The sequence below is a fragment of the Henningerozyma blattae genome, chromosome 8 (genome assembly GCF_000315915.1).
Source record: "Henningerozyma blattae CBS 6284 chromosome 8, complete genome".
Classification (NCBI taxonomy): Eukaryota; Fungi; Ascomycota; class Saccharomycetes; order Saccharomycetales; family Saccharomycetaceae; genus Henningerozyma; species Henningerozyma blattae.
In genome coordinates this window covers 701,154-724,728 of record NC_020192.1, presented here as the reverse complement: position 1 = coordinate 724,728, position 23,575 = coordinate 701,154, and the positions used below count along the sequence as shown (strand labels likewise).

The window sequence follows — 23,575 nt, the reverse complement described above, 5'->3', positions numbered from 1 at the left end:
ACTACAATGTACCGATTCTTGCCTTCTTTTACCCCAATTTTAAGTTCATTTGTGGCTAGAATCCAAGAAAATAGAAAGCAACATGAATTATCGAATATAATTTTACAGAAGCTTTTGTAGTTGCTATGCAATATTATTTTTTTAATCCCAAGGAATATATATGGATGTACAGTCTCAGTCCAAGGAAGTAATTAAAAAAAAAAAAAAAATACTAGCTTTAGACTATCATATGTTGATAGTCTATTTTTATTTTTATTTTTATTTTTATTTTTATTTTTATTTTAGAGAAGTTTAAAGCTAAATAAATTTGTACTTGGTGAATAGGAATATATTCCCTTAGTGGAATATTGTGTTTGGAAATATCTCTGTTTTTGATGGGCGGCTATTTTGCCTTTTCCAGTGAAGATTTTCCATTTCCTTTTTGTGGTTTCTAAAAAAAATAAAGATTTGGAGAATCAAGTTTTGTGAATTCAATTAATATATGGAAATTTAATTCTTTAGAATTACAATTTCATAGTACAGGTTTTTGGGTTTTGTTTTTGCTTTTGATTTATTTTTTTTGATTTTGGGGTCACCATTTATTTAAAATTCATTATAAATATAAACGATTTAGTGTGGTTTGCTTCTAAAAGAATTGCATGTCTCATTCTCTTGTGTTTATTGGGGAACTAAGTCCTTTTTTTTATTGGTTGTAATATTCTAGTTTAAAAATATTTAGAGCTTTGTTTGTTGAAATCAATTAATTGATTTAGAATTGTAATTGTTTGTTTTGTTTTGTTGGTTTCTATTCTAAAAGAACTGAATTTCGTTTATTATTGAAAAATGGTAATGGATGAAAGTAATATCCAAGGGCCTTCATTGAATAATAAGATTGAACAGTTTCAGCATTATCAACAATTGCAAAATTATTCAAATATTGCAGCAAATGATAGCCATACTAATTTTGAATTTAACCATGTTTCTAATACAATAAATGCTTACAAAGATAACACACAGAATTTTCAACTTGCAAGATACTCAATTAATAATCGATATATAATCAAGCAGAATTTGGGTAAAGGTTCTTTTGGTTCAGTGACACTAGCTAAAGCCAAATATGAAATTCATGAAAATTCAGCCGAATTAAATGAATTTTATGGTAATAAAAGAAATACTTTAATGGATTTAAATAGTATGTCAAACGAAAATTATATTAATAAATCAAAGGGAATTGTTGCCATTAAAACAATGTTAACGACTTTAAACAATTTAAGCGAATATAATAAAATTCGTGAAATTAAATTTATCTTTAAGATTCCCTCACATAAGCATTTGGTTCAGATCTTTGAAGTATTTGTGGATTCATTAAATAATAAATTACATATTGTAATGGAATGTATGGAACAAAATTTATATCAAATGATTAATAATAGAAATCATAAATTATTTTGTATACCATCATTAAAATCCATCTTATCACAAATATTATCAGGTATACGACATATTCATAATCAAGATTTTTTCCATAGGGATATTAAACCAGAAAATATCTTGATTTCTCCCATTAAGAGATATTATAATATCGATTATATTAATAAAAATAATATAATGGATAATTATGTGGTAAAGTTAGCCGATTTTGGTTTAGCAAGGCACATTAATAACAAAAATCCATATACTGCATATGTTTCCACTAGATGGTATAGATCTCCTGAAATCTTATTGAGAAGTGGCTATTATTCTAAACCAATTGATATTTGGGCATTTGGTTGTGTGGCTATAGAGACAACTATTTTTAAACCATTATTTCCAGGATCAAATGAAATTGATCAAATTTGGAAAATTTTAGAAATATTAGGTACACCTCATACAATGATTTGTCCAAATGAAAAAACAATCAATCATTCACCTCCAGGTGGATTTTGGGAAATTTCTCAGGATTTAGCAAAAGATTTACAATTAAAATTTCCATTTGTTAGAGGACATTCTATTGATGCAATTATTAAGACTCCATTTTTGAAAAACTTGATAGATGTAATCAAAAGATGTTTAAGATGGGATCCAAATGATAGAGCTACAGTTGATGAATTATGTTCCATGAAATTTTTTGAAAATTCAATTGTAGATCCAAAATTTTTAAAATCTAACAATTTAACAAATACAGAACAAGCTCTAATATTTTCTGGAATTCAATCAGAAAATTCAATTACTAAACAAAATTTAATATTTAACGAAGAATTAAATATTCAGCATGATAGTCATCACATTCAAAATAATAATAAATTACATATGCAACATCAAGGAAGTATTAACAATAATACTAATAATACTAATAATACTAATAATACTAATAATAATAATAATAATTATACAAATCCAATACCTATTCCAAATTTAAATATTCCAAACAATATTGATACCATGAATACTTATATTAATAAAAATAATGGGAATATGCCGACGAATACATTTTTAAATCATATTGAAGACGATCATCGTAAACTATCATTAAAAGAATTTTTGAATGAAGATTATTTTGATCCTACTTTAATTAATCAAAATAATAATAATGCAACCATTGATATAAACTTTAAAAAGAGGGAAATTCGTCATCATAATTATATTGATCAAGAAGAAGGGGAGCAAACAGAAGAAATAGCAGATGATGATGATGATGATGACGATGATGATGAAGAGGAAGAAGATGATAATGACAATGATGATGAAGAGGATGATGAAGATGATGATGCTGAAGATGATGATGTTGATCCTGATGAAGATAATGCTGATGATGAAGAGGACGATTATGATGATGTTGATTATGATGATCGTATAGCAAGAGATGTTGAAGAAAGTTTGCAACAATGTAAAGCTATTTCAAGTTTAAAGAATAAAAATACAAAGATTGATGAGAATAGACATAAATATTATTTTGATAGTAGTGGCAATCATCCAGAATATGAAGATTATGATGAAGATGAAATAAATGATATAGAAACTGAACTTCAAAGAAGACATGCAAATGAAAATGGTAATACAGACGAATATGAGTATGCATATGGAAAATTTACTGAATATGATAATTATAAGAATCTAATTAGGGAAGTTGAGGAAGAAGAAAATATTAGAATGGTTGGAAGTCGTACAAATGGTATAACTAATACTCAAGAATTTTATACGTCAAATAGGAAAATTGAAAATATGGAAAATATGGAAGAATTCGAAATTGAAGAAGATATTGATTTTTTGGATATTGATGAAGAAGAACAAAATACATTAATGAACATTTCTAAACTAGTTGATGCAACAAGTAATAGTCATCTTCGTCATATTCAGAATCATAATAATTTCGAAAGTAATAAAAGTAATTACATTCATGTATCAAAAAATGAATTCGTCAATCACTTGATCAGTAATGAAACTAATGATGAAAATTATGATGATATTGATGAGAGTATTATTAAGTCCTTCAATATGAGAAAAGAAACCAACTCAATTAATAGCAATTGTATACCAAGGGGGAATGAATTTATGAAGGATATCAAATTTGAAGAAACCAGAAATCCTATCTTAAATAAATCGTCATATCAAACTCCAGTATTAATGGCAAGACAAGAAAATATATAATACTAGAGGAAAGATAATATACTACAAAAAAAAATAAAAAAACCATTCCAATTAGGTGAATGTTTCAAGTTTATAATTATAATTTGGATAGAATTAAGAGTGGGAAGATAGCAGGTATTACTAGCTATATATAGCTCAACTTTGTAGAAAATATAATAACTTATAATAATCATTGTTTTTAATAATTATTCAGAACAGAAACTGTCTTTATTTTGGGATGAATCATTTGAAGTATTAACTGAAAATACTAAATATTTATACGAAGATTTGTATCTTTGCTAAACGAACAAGAGATTATTCTTTTTTTGAATTTGCCTGCTTATCCGTTTGTTTCAAACATTAATAATACATGTCCTTCTTAGAATAATTTAAAATGACTAATGGGGAATCATGTTGAGGCGTACTACTCACTGACATAAGCATCCTAAAGGATATTATATTTATGGAAAGTAATGCTATCGGAATTAACATAACCGATTCATGCGGCATACAACCGAGAGTTATCCAAGTAATGAACACTTTTACGACACGAACAATACATTGATTTATCAAAGAGAGTCTTGACAATATTCGATTAATTTCGTAATTAATTCTTAAATTATAAGTATTATTATTCTGTAACTAGTAGTGGTATTTCCTGATATGGTATTTTCTGAGAAAGGGAAATACCGGAACCAAATTTCAGAACAATAATAGAATTGTTTCAGGAAAGCCATTAATAAAATCAATTACAAATCAGTTAATAGGAAAGTTAAAAATAAAATTTAGTAACTTACAAACTACAGAAGAGGCGAAACTAAAGGAACTGAATAGCGATGGAACTTAAAGTAGCAACATAGCTAGAAACAGTTTTGAATTTCATTGAATACTAAATAGTAATTGCAACACATTTGTAGGAAACTTGTATGGCATGCATTAATGTTTCGTGGTTTGGCTTGTATTATTATCTACCTAAGGTTTTCATTTACTTCTAAAAAAAAACCTAATTGTCAAAAAGAACGCTTGGCCCAGGATACTTTAAACGAGTAATCGAATATCTACTTTTTCACAAGAATCTGTTGCATAAGTGGTTAGATTTTGCTATGCCTAACTGTTGCTTTTATTTAGTGAGATCTGAATAACCGCCGTATAATGGCCTACTCATATGGATATCATTGCTTTTTGTTTGGAAATTAATACTGAGGCTATTGAACTTTCCATGTTAAGGCTAGTGTGCACCGCTTTGTTACACTTAACTATTGTTATTCATTTAGCATAATAAAATAATTTTAGCATTTGATGAACCACCCTACAATTTTGAACTTGCAGAACTATTAACGAGATCAGTAAAAAAAACTAAGTCTCTGCCACCTCATCGCCCTTTTTTTTTAAGATCTTAGACTCTTTTCTTTGCTGTTCTACCTATAAGAGGTAAAAATGAGGCAATGTTCACTATTTTACTGTATTTTTATTGGCATTGCATCGCACCGGATCTACTCCAAATATTTTGTCAGATCTCAGGCTTTGCTGTAGGAGCCGCTACAATCCATTCTCTTTGGTTGCGCATTTTCTCTCAAGTTTATCCAACAATTGATAACCTAGGTTGATATCTTAATGGGTTTTTGCCGTTTTTATTTATTAGGGTTGAAACTTCTACTAAAGGGTCCCTAAACGTGCATTCATATCTGTCCAGTAAATGGTCTCCACACATTCTCTGTCGTCCATATGGCTAGTTGTTATTATTCTCCTTACACTAATATTAAACAACCATTTATCTTTAACTTAGCACCTTGTTTTCTATCAATAAACATACTCCCAGCGTCTTTCTGCTTACAGCGTTTAGAGAATGTGCTATCTCTACTTGCGGATATTAATTCCATAATAGGAAGGTGGCCACTTTCCTCGTTCAACGCGCATATTAAAAAAATATTTACCATTTTTCTAATCAACTTCGTTCCGCATTGAAATTTCACCGTTTAAGGTCACCCACAGAAAACAGGAACGAGTTAATAGCAGACAATTATACGAGATGAGCTTCAAGAATTAGACCAAGAAATAGGCCAGGAAATAGACTGAAAAATAGAACAAGAAACACTGTGGATTAGAAGTAGGAAATACAATAGCCAAATATCAATTAAGTCTCCTTTTGAAGCATACGAACTTTGGAACTTTAGATCTTATGGAGCTTGGCTTGTACGTCCAATTAGTAAGCCCCATTGATTTGTTAGGTCGTCCAATAGGAAAAAGTTTCTAGGTCAAACTTAATTGGTTATGTTGAGTTACATTTGTTTGTTTTTTGCGAATATTGTCTCATTCGTTTATGTGAAGATCGAATTATCGATCTAGTGTGACTTTACTGTGTTGAGAAAGAGGTAAGGCGATTTTCAACTATCCCATATACGCCAAAGTGCAAGCCTGTTCAGGATGCTCGTATTCTACGTAAAAACCGATGGCTATTTTTTCTGTATGTTTATCCAAATACTAGGGCATAGCAATTAAGTTTTCATTATCTTATGTCTTTGTTTTGTTCTGGCTCGTATTGAATGGCTACATGATTTATACTCACATTATAAGTTTATTTTTGATTTTACCCTGAATTAAAATCAAATAAGCAAATAAAAACTAAAAACTAAAATAAATCGTATGCCAAACTCGTATTTTTGCTTGAGTCCGATATACTAGTTTCTCATAAAGTGATAAATTTAAACTCAAACGATCTGGCCTGTGTTGAAGGTACATAGTCTCTCTCTTTCACCTTGTTTGTTATAATATTATTACCGTTAACGATTTTATTTTTTTTTATGTGTGAGTACAATTCTCCTAAGATAAATTTGCCCTATTTTTAAAGCTCTACAATATAAGTTATTTAAATAACATAAAATTCCTTTATTAGTTGTTAAAAATTTTTAAGCTAATAAAAAAGTTGTTTTGTGTCTTACCGAGTGTCCTACTCTTCCTGTCGTTAACGCTTTTTTATTTTTGTTCATTTTCAACTTGAGATATATTAAGACATAGTTAAGGAATCAAAGGCTGATTTCTATTGATCTATCCATTAAAATTTATTATCTCAGTACATAGTACGAATATAATTTATCCAATTTTTTTTTCTAAATTTTTAATCGCTGTTTTACTCCCCACTTCAATTTTTTGTTTCCTTAATTTAATTTTATTGTTATTTTACTTTCTTAATTTTTACCATAATTCATTGTTGTTTTTCTATTCCCTTTTTAACCTGCATTAATAATATTTTATTTTCACAGCTTCTTCAACTCCTGTTTCTTTGTATCCTAATTTGAACTTTTTTTTTTCATTTGTTTTTCTTTAATTACCTTAGATATGTCATCTTACAATTCAGAAAATCAATATTCTTTATTACAAAATGCATCTTTATTATTATCACTATCACATAAAAATGATAAAGGTAAAACTGATAAATCCAATACTGACAAAAATTATAAATTAAACATTACTAAGGAAAAGAGAAATGGTTCAATTCCAATAAATAGCGTTATTAATCATCCAATAGCACCAACGATTGCTAATGTTAATAATCCAATTGTTCCAATAGCAGCTAAGGATAATTTAATTGCAAGTGAAAATAAAAATTTGATGATAGAAAATAAAAGACAATTGGCTGCTGATGCTTTGGCTGCTGCTGCTATAATTCCATTGCCAGTAAAGTCAAAAAGAAAGACGCAATCTCTATCAAAATTAAAAATTTCAAATATGGTAGATAATGGAATGAAAATCAATGAAAGTACGAGTAATAATATATCGATAACACCCACAAATAATACTTCATGCTCTTTTTCAGATATAATAAATAAAAATAATGATAACAACACCAGTTCTGCTCATACTGCTTCCAACTCGTTATCCCCTACTAACATTTTAGAAATAAAAAACTCACCTCATAGCAGTCCCACTAATTTGACTAATAGGAACGATAGCGAAATGTTCATGTGGTCAGTACCAGATTCTTATCTTGTTGATGAGGACGATTTTGTTATAACTTGTATCTGTGAACTAGATATTGATGATGGAGATCTTATTAAATGTCAGCATTGTAATAGATTCCAACATAAAAATTGTTACATTATTGGTCATATAAACCAAATTTCTAGTACAGGCATTTTGAATGATAACTCAGGTAAGTGTGACAATAAATCTTCAAAAATAATTGAAACAGTACATTATTGTAATATTTGTAAGCCAAGAAGATTAAATACAAAATTAGTTAAGGAAAAACAAATTGATAGAATTAAACAATTAGCTTCTTACCCTTCCCCAAATGTAAATAATCCAACTATCAATAATAACCAAAAGAGAACAAGCAATGTTTCGGTTACTTCAATTGGATCATCCCAACACAATAATTACGTCTCTGAAAATAATAGTGATGGGATAAAGTCCAGTTTACCATCTTCCTTGGGGTCATCTAGTTTGTTGTCTTTGAATAATGTCGATCAAAAGCATTCGAACTCTTATCACAATGATACAATTAATTTTATTAATAAAAATCTCACATCTATTTCCTCGGTTAATCTTGATACTCATCCGAATAACAACAACAATACCAGCAATTTTAATATGCATCATAATATAAATAACATTCTTAATACTATAGACTCTACAGAAGCTACTAATCATAATTATAATATTAATACACCAAGAAGACAAATATTCAAAGACAAATATGTTCAAAATTTTATATTACATCATAAAAACGACGATTGGGTCATTTCATACCCATCTAACATTTTTACCCCAATACCAATGGAAAGAAGGCCTTTATCAACAAGCTCTATATTTTCTTCCCCGATTTTAAATACTAACAGAAGCGCTAATAACAGTGATGATGATGATTTAACAACGAATTCTTATAACAATACTAATATCGTTGCCAGTTCTAAATTGGGCGTATTTTTAAAAAGTCCTTGTGGCGAAGGAGAATTTCTACAAGAAATTTTTGGTGAAATTGATTTTCAAAAGAACTATATTTCTAATCCCAAGAATTATTATAGAATGTGGGCTGTTCCAAAACCTAAATATATTTTCCATGACCATTGGCCCTTGTTTATAAATTGTAAAACAAATAACAATCTAACGAAGTTTATCAGAAGGAGTTGTAACCCAAATGTAACAATGTCCACTATTAGATTATCAAATATCCAAGCCAATGGTAGTATTAGCAGTCAAACTTCAAAATCAGTTGATGAAGAAGTTAAATTTGTTCTAAAATCGTTACGTCCAATTGATATTGACGAAGAGATTACGATTGGCTGGCAATGGGATTTAAGACATCCAATTTGGAAACTCATCAATAAAACCTGTACGTTCGAATCATTATCACAGATTGAAAAATTTAATTTAATTTTATCAATCGATGCAATTCTGTCAAGTTATGAATGTGCATGTCAAAAGAATGATCCAAACTGTATGTTACTAACAGTTAAATCTTATTCAAATGGCTTACACTTAAAATCAAAGTCAACTTTTAAGGAGGTTCTGAATGAAAGACTCCAATTACAACAACATAAAAAAACCAAACATGTCCAAAAAAATTTAAGCCAAAATAGAATATCTAAATAATGGGAAATACATGTATACCCGAAACAACTCAATATAATTTTATAAAATGTATTTGTTCGCTGTACTTGTTTTAACTTAATATTTGAAAATACTTTTTCATATGATATTTTATCATTAGAAATCTTAATGTTATCAAATGTCAAAATATGAAATAAATTTTATATATTAGTTTATCAAGAGAGAGCCTTTGTAAGAGTTGCAGTCCTTGTAAAAACATCATGTTGTACGTTATATTTATATTTTTTATAAGATTTATTGTTTTGGTCTTCCACTAAAAGATAATATTACATATTTATGAAAAATTCAAAAAACAACTAAAATATTTAAATACAGATAAGTTATTTTAAAGCACACATCTGATGGTTATATATGGCCAGCGGTCGAACTGTTCAAAATATTGTTGCTCATAGTTTAATTCTTAGTTAAGTAATCTGTTTGAATAATTATTATATTATTATAAAAAATGGACAGATCCACCATCAACGAATTGATGGTCTGATATTAAAATAGAACCTATCACATCCTAATACCTTCTTAATATCACTGCTTGGGTATTTTTAGTAGTGATGCCACGTATGCTTAATGCATGTTGGATTATTTATTATATTAAGCTGTTATTAGTTGTTGTATAAAGCCACAATTACGACTAAATTCATACTTCATTAGCTGTTAACACAAACCTACGACTTATAACACATAATGCCACAGCTCCGACAATATATTATCACCTTTAATGCTATTATCTAACCTTTATCTTTAAATTTATAATGCTACTTAATTTACGTTAGATATTTATGGTCTTTATACATACAACAGTGGATATACTGTTTTAAGATAAAAGAGAGTATAACGTGAATATACGTTGCTATTAAAAACCCTAATTAGTAAATTCATTGCTGCCAATTAGCGTACATCATGTAGCTACTATAGGTTATACTAAGCATGAGAGATATATAACTCTTGTAAGGTTAATTAGGTAAATTTTTTTAACCTATAGACGACGATGAGTTGAACCTCTCGTCCAAAAATAATGTATAAATTGCCAACATTTCATTTGATGCCTAATCTTTGTATTTTATATATTATATGTAATTGTTATTCCTACTTAAAAGGGTAGGAGGTTTCTATACTATCAAACAATTAATAAAAAAAAGAATTATTCTCTAAATTATGATGATATTCAGTTTTTAGCATATTGCTACAGATCTGACAAATTTATTCTATGATTCCTCTTGTTGATTTATTTCGCAGAAGAACTTATGACTTTGATTACTTGTTTTATACTTATGACAGTATTAATTCTAAAAGACTAGATTTTTTTGCAATATTTTATTATACGTATTACGCAATGTTTTTACAGAAAAAATTGGTTAGAAAATTGTAAGCTGTATACAATTGTAAACTAATATAATCTACTAACCCCCTGAATGAACAAAACGAGTGGGCTGTTTAAAACATTAGGTAAACAAAAGCTCTTTTCAAACTATAGTTTAATATACAATGACCAATTTAGAAATCATAATGTAGTTTAATAGCTTTATGATATTAACTTTTAGATCCTAACATAACTTGAACACTAAGAAGCTCAACAGGCTATATCCATTTGTTGTCTCCTTATTTCTAAAGCTGATATGCTAGAATAAGGTATTGGTAAGTTACTAATATCTTCACACCTAATCGTATAAACTCCCACACATACTGTAAAGTGAATAAGCTAGACTATTTTAAGAATTCTAACACTTATTCTGACTAAATATCAAAATAATTTTTATTACACCAAGAGTAAAATTTCAAAATTGTCCTAACATGAAGAAGAAGCATTGTAGATCCCAAACTCTCAAGTTACATTATATAACTCTCTGGAAACATGCATTTCCCTCTAGGTCTTTGCCTATAAGGGCCTCCCTCATAATAGTTTTTATCTAAGAAACCGGAAACGAAATGAAAATTGTGCCACATTTGTTTAGGATGTGTCAAAATTCATTCAGCTATGGGTTATTGTATGAGAATCATATGTTCAGAGTCCCAGTATTAACTTGTCAAATAAGACCAATCCCGAAGGAAAACCCTCATCGACAGTAAGAACACAAACAAATGAAACATTAGGTTTCTATAATATAATGGTAATTAATATTATCTTGAGATAGTACTAACCACTACTGACGATTGGTGTATTAAAAAATATTTCAAACTAGAATTAGAAAGAATTATGAATATGAGATAAAAGTCTCAAACGTTTCGCATTTTATACTTTTCGAATAGAGATTTTTCTCGGAGAAAATTGAAAATTTTTTTAGCCCTATATTTAAATTTTCAAATAAGTAGGCAGACTTCAAATTTTACCGAATTTAATTAGGGCATTATCATATAAAAAATTTTCAATATGGGTAGGCATACAGTTAACGAGTTAATGATAAAAAGGAATAATTAGACTTTCTATTCTATAGGGGGATGAATTCTTCGTCTAATCTTACAGTCGGAGTTGTACCAACATTCCTTCTATATGTGCCATTATTAGGACCTTTAGCAGGAAGATCTAGCTTTTCTTCCAAGGTTTTAGATCTAGGCTTCTTGTGTATCTGATTATCATCTTCATGAAAATTGCTACCTCTTGAGCGCTTAATTCCACTAGATGATTGTTCAGAATGATAATGAGGCGTAATCGTGTGATGCCCACTTAAAATTTTACTTTTAGTTAAGTATGCTTTATCAGGGATCTTATTTAATGGAATCTTGTGGGTAAAACCAGGTTCTGCAAGGGATTTATTTGAGTGTGAATATGTGCATCCTGAGAAAACACAGGGTATACCCATATACTCATTAAAGCATTCCCAAACATGGGGAAATTCACAATTTAGTCCGTCCTCACAGAAACTACCGTAAGCAAAGCTCATACAATTTGGGTAATCCTTTCTAGCTTTTGAATTGTGCACATATTTACAATAATCGGGGCCATATTCCCCTGTCTCAGCACCAAAAGGATAATTACATGTGCCAAAGAAGTCATATTTGCATACAGGAATAACATTTGCGTTACCGCGAGGCTGATGGGTTAGATTACAATCCTTATAACATGCACCTCTAAAGAAGTAATCCTTACATAAAGCAATATTTTTCTTATCATGAATGAACCTACATTTTTTGGTATTACATTCACCGTACTTGCAGAATTGTTTACAAAATGGTTTTTCAGGAGCTATAAAGGATTCATTTCCATCAACCTTCTTGTATATACTACTACCGTACACATGCTTATAATAGGTATCCATCCAATAAAATGTGGTCAATTTTCCAGGTGGAAAAGTAGTTCCTGCCACAAATCCTTGCCATACAAGAAACTTTTTTAATCTTTCCTCAGTCTCATTAAAAGCCTTCAACATACTAACAAATACATCCCAATGCTTGCCAATTGCGCTAATCTGATCGCTATTTAATGATAACAATTGTAAAGTGTCACCATGATTCGCAATGCCAAATAAGCCTATTGGCTTCTCTTTCTTGGAAGAAATACAGCACAATTTTTTGAACTTGATAGTAGTCAACATGTGGGAAATATTTAGATAATTATTACAAATATGTCTAAGGAATGAAAGCTCACTATTAGTTGCGTCAGATACATCACCGTGCGGAGAAATATCTGTCTCCCTTAATACAACTGCTGTAGCTGCATTCTTTGAAGTATCACCATCATTTATCTTGTTAGTTTCGTTATCATCTTGTAGATCAAAGGTCTGGATAACCAATTTATTCCCTACAGTATCAATTTGTATAGATGATCGTTGCTTTGGCAAGTCCGTTTGAGACTTGCACGGAGCAGTTGGAAAACCAAGCGCTTTAGCTTTATCATCGTTGAATTCAGAAGGTTGTTTAACTTGACGATCTGACGCTAATTCAATAACCATGGCATGGTCTGCAACAATATCAGTATTCTTTGGCTTATTGTATAGAACTAAATCAGATGAAGTCACATTCCCATTACTACTGACTTGATCTGTATTAACCTTATCTGAGCATATAACTGATTCTCTTTTGGTAATAGTAGTCTTTGACTTTCCATTAGAAAGTGGTATTTCTTTTATTTCATTATTTTTATTTAAGGTGAGTTTATTAAGAGAAGTACCATCATCAGATGCTTTATTTACATCACAAGCTGTAATACTAGCGCCGTGTTTTACAATTGGGGAAATAACTTGTTCTGGAGGTTGAGCTACTGGAAGTTTTAGTATCTTGTTCATCTTATCATTGTCCGCTGATGAAATTTTGGTATTTTCAGGAGTTAATTGTGTTTTTACTGGTTCATTTTGAAAATTCTCATTTGTCTTATCATTCTGAACCTTCTCTTTAGGACTGTTAATTGAAGTAGTAGTTTTACAGTCAAGTGCCTCGTTTGTAGATAATTCAGTACGACTAACTGAATGTGGTTTTGAGTTATTCTTGCATTTCGTTTCAGCAACAGCTATTGAATGGGACATTCTTTGATTCACTACCTCATTTGTTTTGTTTAGTGCTGCATTTCTTTCTTGCACATCTAAATTTAATCCTGATTGAATTTTTGGAACATCTGTTTGAGAAATTTGATTAAGATTTTTGTTAATTAAGTGTGAACTGTTAAGATCCTTAGAGGGAATTTCTAAACCAACGGAGACAATTGGTGCTGCGGAAAGAGTAGCTTTAGTATCAGATTGAATAGTAGCAATTAGATCATTCTCTATAGTAGTATCAGATGGTGTAGTCTTAGGTACCGAATGATGGGTAGATATTGGATTTAATTTATCATTTGTCTCTTTTCTAGGTTCTGGAAAACTTACTGAATGTACTACTGAAACAATATGATTATCTTGGGAGGTTTTTGGTATATCTATAGAACAATTCACAGACTTCTTAGCAATCTCAGTTAAGTTGTCCTCAAAGTTCGAAATTAGTATGGTTGATTGGACATTCTTTAGTGCTGGCTTACTTTCAGAAGAAGATTTTTGAATACTTGTTGAAGATATTATATTTTCTTTTGTAGCAGCTCTTGGCTCTATTTTTTCAGGCAAGCCTGAATGCGTTTCTTGAGGGGGAACTTTAGTGGAAAGTTCTGTATTTTTATTAACATCAATTTTAGTGGAAGATTGATCAAGGTTTCGTGGTTGATCATTATTGTTTTTGAAAGGGTCAATGTTCTGGATATATTTAGAATGATCACGGTTAGACAAAAAATGCAAAGTTTCCTTATAATTCGTCTCATATTCTTTTAAAATATCATCAATAGATTCCTCTAATGCTCCTATTCTTCTTAATAAGGATTCTCTTGTACCTGCATTAGAATAGCCACCGCTTTGGTATCTAGAATGAATTCTTGCATAAGAAGACTGTGGATGGTGCTTGTTTTTATAACCCATACTTACTATGTTTTTTTTATATAAGAACAATGATTATGAACTAGAGTTCATGAACTATTATTACTGGTCTTGCTTTTAAGTTTCAAATTTGATTTGATATTTTTTCCTATATAGCTGGAAAACATTTTTTAAGTTTCAAATTCTCGCTATAAGAGCTATTTCTTTGTAGAAAAATATTAGCAATGACACCAGAGATTGGTCCATAGCAGTAATTATATATAAAAATGAATTTATCCTGAAAGTTAAACTGAATAACTTTTTCAAGTAATATTAGTGTTTATATTTATAGAATCTGTAAGAGCTTAAAGTGGCCAAATATAAAAAGTATATTTTTGAAATGACTAGATCTCAAGCTATTGAATACGCTGCTAAAATAATCCCCAATATTGTACCTATTGAGGAAAGTGATGCTAGGGTTCTATGCAATGGCATTGTTTCAAATGATTGGGAGCTTGAAGGCCATGATGCTATATCTGCTAAATTTTTTGATATCTTAGGTCAGACTGACATGGCTTTCGAGTTTGTGATAGAATTTAATAGACTACTGTCAGAGAAAGATACGCACAAAACAGAATCAGCGAAAATACTTCCCACTACTAATAAGACTAACCATTCTCAAAACAATCTCAAGAATTCCAAAGAAAGTCCCAATATATATGATAAAAACTCTAAAAGTACCATGGAGAAGGGGCAAAATAACACAGCAAAAAGGGAAAGCTCTTTAACTACTAAAAATTCTAACTCTGAATCTGATGGTTACACAATATCACAAAAATTTCAAGGTAGTAAAACCAAATTGAATAATTCTACTAGAAGTGCAAAGACAAAGAAAGCAAGATCCTTGAAGGAGATTGAAGATGTTGTAAAAATGTTAGAATTAGAAGAAGAAGGTGGTGATATAAAAAATTATATCTGTAATTGCCAAGGAAATAGACATCCTGTATTTGATGCTGCACCTAATTGTTTATTATGTGGTAAAATTATATGTGCTCGAGAAGGTTTGCATATGAAAAGTTGTTCTTTCTGCGGCGAAGAACTCATATCCTCAAAAGAGAGAATGATGATTTTGGAGTTATTGAAAAAAGAAAAGGAAGATATTAATAATAATTTAAATAAAACTAATTTGAATGATTCAGATAAAAGTAAAAAAAAGAAGAAAAAAGAGAAAATTTACATGATGTCTACTGCAATGGGAAAAAATGAATTTCAAAAATCAGATAAACAATTAATGAAGATGGAAAAAGATTTAGAAAGAGAAAGAAGGAGGAAAATGGTATTAGAGGGTGAAAGTATTCCTCATGAACAATCTGTAGAAAATTTATCATCAACTGCTGATACCCATGATCCTAATGTGGATCCTGATTTAGTGGCGGCACAGGAAAGATTAGACAAGCTATTATACTTTCAAGATACCTCTGCTGAACGTACTAAGATTATTGATAATGCAAGCGATTTTAGCATGTCAGATAATGGAAATATATGGGGATCTGCCAGAGAAAGAGCCTTAATGTTAAAGAAACAACAGCGAAACTTAAAGAAATGGGAAAAAGATGAACGAGAAAGGAATGGAAGAAAAGATAAATATACTGTTAGCTTAAACATCGGTAAAGATGGTAAAGTAACAATGACGGAATCTGAAAAGCAACGCAAACCAATTACAGAATCTGATATAGAAGATGATGAGCTATTAGAAACCATTAGTGATGAAGAAGAATTATCAGCCTTACGAGAGATTAGAGCCTTAAAACATGAAGTTAGTCTTGATAAACAAAGTGAATCTGCTCTTCTTCAAAATAAAGTTTGGGATTTTGAAGAAAATTTGAAACAGTTTTCTGCTCCGGTGTATATAGGTTCAACTCCAGTCGAAACAAATCAAGATATAGATGTAGCTGATGACAATAACTGTTCAAAGAAGGGTCTAGCTCAAAACCCTGATAAATTAAAGTCCAGGATTCAAATCGGCGCTTCTCAAGATGATACTTTAGAAGAAAGCGTTTTAGCAGTTTATTAGACTGTTCACTGAATCAGAAAATATACCAAAATGAAAGTCTCGTTTATACCACTGTAATAGTAATAATTCGTTTCTCTTAATTCGTAATATTTTTATAATTTCCTGTTGGCACGTGATTACAGAAATTTCATTTTTCCCGCTGAGGGTAAAATGTTAGTATATATTTAAATGAGAATACATTTTAGATAGATATTCTTTCAGAAGTATTTCAACATCAAATATTCGTTTCAATAACAATTGCAATACATTATATACGATGCTACAGTATTTCAAATTTCTAAGAAATTTTCGTAGGACAATTTCGGACGTTTCTAAGATTCGAAATATAGGGATTGTAGCTCATATCGATGCCGGTAAAACTACCACCACTGAACGTATGCTGTATTATTCAGGGAAAATCAATAGAATTGGGAATGTAGACCAAGGTAATACCACTACTGATTATTTACCTCAGGAGCGAGAGCGTGGCATTACTATTCAAAGTGCAGCAGTATCATTTAATTGGCCCAAGAAAAATGATTTTAGAATTAATTTAATAGATACTCCTGGCCATGTAGACTTCTCTTTTGAAATACTGAAATCATTGAAAGTAATTGATGGGGAAGTAGTAATATTAGATGCTGTTTCTGGCGTTCAAGCGCAAACTGAAAAAATATGGCATTACTCAAGAAATATCCCTAAAATCTGTTTTATCAACAAAATGGATAGAACGGGAGCATCATTTAATAATACTGTTAGAGATATAATTCAAAAATTGAAGGCCAGAGCTATTTTTGTCAATATTCCTTATTTTAAATTTGATCCACAAACCAAGACTTCCATTTTTAATGGGGTAATCGATATATTAAATGGACAACTAATTACCTGGTCTCCAGAGGTACCTGACTCTATTCAAATAATGAATATCAGCAATATGACAGATTCTAAGATAATTGATCAATTAGAAAAATGTAGGGAATCAATAATTGACACCTTAAGTGAATTTGATGAAGAGTTGGTTGAGTATTTTCTAAATGAAGCTGAGGGAAATTATGATAAAATCCCCGGATCCGTTTTAAATAAATCCATAAGAAAAGCAACTTTAAAATTACAAGTTATTCCAATATTATGTGGTGCATCTTTTAGAAATATAGGTATTCAACCTTTACTAGATTCTGTTTGCCACTTTTTACCTTCACCAATTGAATCAAAACCCGTTAATATAACCTATAATCTAAAACAACAGGATAAGAATACCATTGATATCCCTGTAACCTATGACCCAAAGTTTGGGCTTGATGTAGCAAGTATGAATAACTTAGCCATGGCATTTGTATTCAAAGTTATGACAGACCCAATTAGAGGAATAATGATATTGGTTCGTATTTATTCGGGGATTCTAAATTCAGGGTCAACTACATATAATCCAAGAACAAAAGGAACATTCAGAATCAATAACCTTGGTGTTATGAATGCTGATGAGGTTGAAACAGTGAAGTCTTTACACCAAGGGGAAATTGGTGTTATTATCAAGGGCAAAGACAATGATTCTAAAAGAGATGCAAATGTTTCAAATGAACTAAACACTGGTGATACGATTCTTTCACATTCATACATAAAAAAGAATTGGCAAAAGTCTCTAAAGAACAAAATTGGTTTAGACCCGTTATCTGTTATGATTGAACCAATCAACATTCCACCACCAGTTTTTAGTGCAAGTGTTGAGCCTAAAACATTAGGTAATAAGCTAGAGATGGAAAAGGCATTGCACATTCTTTGTAGGGATGATCCAAGTTTGACAATTTACGAGGATGAAGAAAGTGGGCAGACTGTAATTAATGGTATGGGTGATCTTCATCTTCAAATTGCAAAGGACAAACTAGTCAACAATCTGAAGGCAAACGTTAACTTCGGTGAAATCAGGATCTCATATAAAGAAACACTTCGTACAACTACGTCTATTTTTTCACATCCAAAACAAAATACAGGAGCTACGGAATCTGATTTTAAATTCACATTATCTATTGAGCCTCATACCCCTTTCAAAGATTCAAGAAATACATTTAGAAAAAAGCATGAAGTTTGGTATCCATTAGGCAACGATAATAATTATTTAGTTGTAGAAGACCATATAAGTTACCACTTTTCTGAAAGTGGGGATGGGTGGAGACATTTTCTATCCTATGAGACGATTGTTAATTCCTTAATTGCCAGCTCTATTGCTGGCCTACAATCAAATTATTCAAGCAAAAACTTCCCATTGTATTCTTGCGCTGTTAGGATAAAGGGTGATTGGAAAATTCCATTTGATTGCGAAGAAACATCTGAGATATTAAGAATCTCAAGAAACTTAATAGTGGAGGCTTTAGAAAGCATGGATAAAAGCCAATTTGCAATTCTAGAGCCAATAATGAACGTAGTTCTAGATGTACCTCAAAGCTACGTAGGATTGGTAACAAAAGATTTAACAGGTAAAAGAAATGCTTCTATTGATTTAATATCTGAAACTGAAGAAAATTTGAAACCTAATAACCTGGAAGGAAACTCTGTTGATTACAACTCTATTTTAGAATCTCAATATTTCCCTCCAGACCCTAACATGTATGACAGTTTGGCCGAACAAAAATCTAATGAAAGTATCTCATCTTCATTGGTGAATATTAATGCAAAAGTTCCATTAAAAAACATGATGAATTATAGTAACCAATTCAGAAGCATAACTCAGGGACATGGTTCATTCATCTTAGAATATTCTGGTATGAATGAGGTTTCCAGAGAAAGTTTGAAGGATGTTCTTGATAGTTATTAAATATTGCGCATATTGTAAGTTTAAGGATTCAACTGTATATAAAATTGTATAATAAAGAAGTCAAAAAAAGTAATTCTTGATAGGATTGGAAGCTACGCTACTAGTGTATTAAAAACTGTATATCTTTTCTCACCGATTTATTCCCCTACAAATTGGAAGTGGTGATGGAATATAAATGAAATTATTTATTTTACTGTAAATATAATCTTCCTTTAATTTTGTTTTCCAAGTTAAATTGTTGAACTATTAGACTAAGTTTTAGTGTATTTACTGGAAAATAATAATATTATTATTCTAATTTTTTCTTCAAAAGGTATATTTATTTAATTTTCAGATGTCTAGTTTAGTTGATAATTAAGGTATTTGTTAAAAAAGGGAAATGTTCTTTAGGGTTAAAGAACATTTTACTGGGATTCAAGAGAGTTAGAGAGATATTCAATTTATCTTAAAGAATTTTAATTAAGATATATTTAGATTTTCAAAACAGAAAATCAACCAATCTTGTTCCTCGTGGCCCAATGGTCACGGCGTCTGGCTACGAACCAGAAGATTCCAGGTTCGAGTCCTGGCGGGGAAGATTATTTTTAAGTTTTTATTCAAAAAATTTGATCACGTGAAAATTGTAGTGATGAGTACCCCAAGAAGGTTAGTAGTTCAATATTCAATCTATAGCGACATCATTGAATATAAAATAAATATACAATAATAGTATTACATTTTTCCCCATGATTGTATTTTTCAACTAGCTTATTTTTATTCTTGGAATAATATGCGATATTATTTATTTAACTTAAATATTACTTTTAATTGTTACTTCCAGAATATAAGTCCTCCATATCGCTATTAGTAATGTTAGAAGAGTTATTTGCAACTTTACCCTGTACCCATGACTCTCTCCAAATAGGAAAAATTCTTTTTACCTAAATCGAACACATTCTGGTATTAAGAATTACATAGTAGGAATATCTGTTATCAAAGATATCATCCCTTGTATGTATCAATCTAGGCGATACTAATTGATCATACAGCCTTTTAATATATCTAGTGTAAGTAAAATGGACTATCTTAATTGGCAGTGTAAATTGCTAATAGACAAGCTTCAATCAACACATCTATAAATGCTACGAAAGTAATAAATGATCACATAACATTAAAATACTATATGCATTACATGCTCTAAAATAATTCCATATAAATATGACAATCCCTATATCGATGAGACTTAAGTTGTCTTGGATTTTAGGGAAGAAGTTATTCTGTGGTGTGCGAGAAGAAAAAGGTATTTTTAATACGTGTATTTAGAAAATTAGAAGATATGATATACAGTAAAAAAATTGAAATTAAGAATTCTATGAGACTATAAGAAATAATGATAACCTTATGACATTGAATTTTTCAATGAAATAAAATTTATAATAAATAAAGAAATGAATGGTAGAAAAGTGTATGACGAAAACCCTGTAATATTAAAGATTGCAAAACCCAATGTAGTTTTTAATATGTAAAGCCGTTATTTTAATTTGCTATTGGTGACTGGAATTCATAATCCAAAAGATAATCGGCTATTTCTTGACCAAAGAAGCCAGTCAACTCACTATTCGAGTTATCTAGTAGAGTAATTCTTTCGCACATCAGTAAAAGATCATAATTTATTGATTTTGAAATTTTAGAATCGTTTTTATAATCCTTGTGATTCAAAATAAAATCTTTTAAGAACTTTGCAGGAGTCTTTAGTTTCCCGTTTGCTCTATTTGAAATTAATTTCAAATATTGGTAAATTCTAAAGCTTTCTGATTCTCTTGGTGAATTTTTTAATTCAACCCAATCCTTTTTAACCAACCCATGCTTACGTAAAGATGGATTAATAAAATTCGTAAAGATACCATTTTGTTTATTATGGAAGATTTCATCAATTGGATATAAACTTGTTGATTCATTATCCAGAATGACGGAGTCTATTGGAGAATCATTATAAGAAGTAGAAGTTGGTGTTGAAGAGAGTGGTAATTGGAAAGAATTTTTCCAATAAAATTTTGAATTTGTAGCAGCATTTCTTAAGTGAGCAATTTCCATATTTTTCCAAACTTTTGACATTTTTAAATATGGGTTCATTGATATATTACAAGATAATATCGAATCAACTATCAAATATAAGAAAGTTGAGAAAGCAGCATTTTCGAAATCTGTCAACTGAACTTCCATTGGCCTAAATTCCACTCTCCAGCCAGGAGGATTGACATTCGAAGATTCATTATCCGACTCTGGTAAAAGAGGAGGCTTAAATCTTAAGGTTTGCCAGTTAGTTGATTGAATATTTTCGAAATGGTTAGTTGAATGAGAATTATCCTGATCAATTAACTCTTCGAAGATTACGAGCGGATCTCTAATGAATAGATGCGAAAAATGTTTGGCCAAATCATAATCCAATGGAGCTAAGTCGTTTTCTAACAATTTCTGTAATACAGTTTCATTAACTGGAACATCAGTATTATTATATTTTCTTGTGAAATATTTATTACCACCCAAGAATAAGTCTACAGAGCTATATCTTGATTTAGGAATTCCATGTTCTATATCTGGTTGACATGATGGATCAATCCCACCAAACTTGGAACATTCTTCAGGAATTAAGGGGTCTGTAGCTCTTTCGTATGGTGTTCTATCGTCGACAGCTGATGATATAATATTCCAACGGACATCTTGATCGGATAAAAACCCTTTAAACCCCGGAGATGCAGCAGTGACAGCCAACATGATTGGTGCGAAATTTACCAAAGAATCATATAAGTAACGAGCTTGGGTAATATTTGGAGCTTGAAAGGTCAATTGTAAACAAGAACATCCCATTCCGAAACCCATAGCATCCATATAAATATGATTTTTTTTCAAAGCTTTCAGAGATTGCTTATCTTCATATGGAAAACCATTTCTCTTGGGGGTTATAGCATTTAAAGAGTCATCGAATTCTGGAGTCTTTGAATCTTTATACATGGGGACATGAATCTGGACTTTCTCACCTCGTCTTAATCTAATGTTAGCAGTCAAGGTAGGAAATCTTGCATGTTTATTAATTACTTGATCTGGTAAGAATAATGATTTGGAAGCCGAATTTTTCAAAGTCCATTCATCATCATATAAATTAGTAAAGCCTTCAAATTGCTTGCTGTAGGGATCGACAGAACACCCCATTCTTGGATAAACAGTTAAAGATAATGGGACATGTTTCAAATTCTGAGTATTATATCTAGCTAGATGGTTTGAAGCAATCAATCTTCTCTTTATCATGTTTTTTTCTATATAACTACCCATGAAATCCTTATAAGGCTTTGCTGGTGTAGACTCCAACATAAATCTACCATATTCTGGATGAAAATGAACGTTATTCGAATTGCATAATTTTAATCCTTCATTTTCATTGAATTCTGTCAGAAGATTATCATGAAGTAAATCTAATACACAATTATTTTTAGATTCATTGAATTGTAAAAGCATATATTCCACTTCATCACCCCAATATAATTGATAATTGTCAATGTTTTGATATTTCTTAAACACATTCAACAATTGGATGACACCTTGACTGCGGATGTGTTCATTATATTTACAAGACTCTTCCCATGGCAATGGAGTACCTAATGATAATAAACCCATTTCTTATATTTCAGTTTTCAACTTTCTGCTTAGACTTGGTGTATATACCTTAATTTTCTACAAATAGTGTTGGCTTGAAATAAACTCAATAGATCAAGTATTCAAATCAAATCAAAGTCAATATATGGTAGTAAAAAGACAGAAAATATTTCACTCTTTAAAACTGGGGCTGCCTGAGTTAAATATCACAAACAATAGCAATGAAAAGAAAGAGATAAAAATAAAATATAAAAAAAAATACAATATAATTTTTATATTGTATTTTAGAAAAGTTATATTATTTTGCAGCAAATAATATTCCTAGCTAAATGACTTTTGTAGAGTAAACAATGCTTTAAAATTGGTATCCACTGTTCTTAAAAGGACAAGAAAAACACTAATGAGAAATCACAACAGATATATATTCTTGCAAAGGATAAACGTTTCCATTACTGGCTGATATTAATAAGCCTTCGAGGAAGAATTCGAACCCTTACGAAGAAGTAGTAGAATAATAAGCCATCGCCGCCTGTCGGAGCCCATCATAGCGGAGTGATGAATGGATATTTTTTCACTTCTACATTA

The 23,575-nt window shown here is 30.4% G+C and overlaps 6 protein-coding genes and 1 non-coding gene across 7 annotated transcripts; 5 read left to right on the top strand and 2 right to left on the bottom strand.

Moving 5' to 3' along the window:
* Positions 1–822: 822 nt before the first annotated feature.
* Positions 823–3,606, top strand: IME2 (protein kinase IME2; the record flags this gene model as incomplete). The annotated part of the gene is made up of 1 exon (XM_004182050.1): positions 823–3,606. The coding sequence occupies one exon, from the start codon at positions 823–825 to the stop codon at positions 3,604–3,606; it is 2,784 nt and encodes a 927-aa protein (XP_004182098.1).
* A 3,315-nt stretch (positions 3,607–6,921) lies between these two features.
* On the top strand, positions 6,922–9,177 carry TBLA0H02940 (uncharacterized protein; the record flags this gene model as incomplete). Its single annotated transcript, XM_004182049.1, has 1 exon — positions 6,922–9,177. One exon carries the CDS (start codon positions 6,922–6,924, stop codon positions 9,175–9,177), a length of 2,256 nt encoding a protein of 751 aa, XP_004182097.1.
* A 2,441-nt stretch (positions 9,178–11,618) lies between these two features.
* On the bottom strand, positions 11,619–14,561 carry TBLA0H02930 (uncharacterized protein; the record flags this gene model as incomplete). The annotated part of the gene is made up of 1 exon (XM_004182048.1): positions 11,619–14,561. One exon carries the CDS (start codon positions 14,559–14,561, stop codon positions 11,619–11,621), a length of 2,943 nt encoding a protein of 980 aa, XP_004182096.1.
* A 337-nt stretch (positions 14,562–14,898) lies between these two features.
* Positions 14,899–16,572, top strand: RQT4 (Rqt4p; the record flags this gene model as incomplete). The annotated part of the gene is made up of 1 exon (XM_004182047.1): positions 14,899–16,572. One exon carries the CDS (start codon positions 14,899–14,901, stop codon positions 16,570–16,572), a length of 1,674 nt encoding a protein of 557 aa, XP_004182095.1.
* A 256-nt stretch (positions 16,573–16,828) lies between these two features.
* MEF2 (mitochondrial elongation factor MEF2) lies at positions 16,829–19,360 on the top strand (the record flags this gene model as incomplete). Its single annotated transcript, XM_004182046.1, has 1 exon — positions 16,829–19,360. One exon carries the CDS (start codon positions 16,829–16,831, stop codon positions 19,358–19,360), a length of 2,532 nt encoding a protein of 843 aa, XP_004182094.1.
* A 504-nt stretch (positions 19,361–19,864) lies between these two features.
* On the top strand, positions 19,865–19,937 carry TBLA0Htrna15R. Its single transcript has one exon. It is a non-coding gene; the product is annotated as a tRNA-Arg (tRNA).
* Positions 19,938–20,875: 938 nt separating this feature from the next.
* On the bottom strand, positions 20,876–23,011 carry GSH1 (glutamate--cysteine ligase; the record flags this gene model as incomplete). The annotated part of the gene is made up of 1 exon (XM_004182045.1): positions 20,876–23,011. One exon carries the CDS (start codon positions 23,009–23,011, stop codon positions 20,876–20,878), a length of 2,136 nt encoding a protein of 711 aa, XP_004182093.1.
* Between the last annotated feature and the right edge of the window lie 564 nt (positions 23,012–23,575).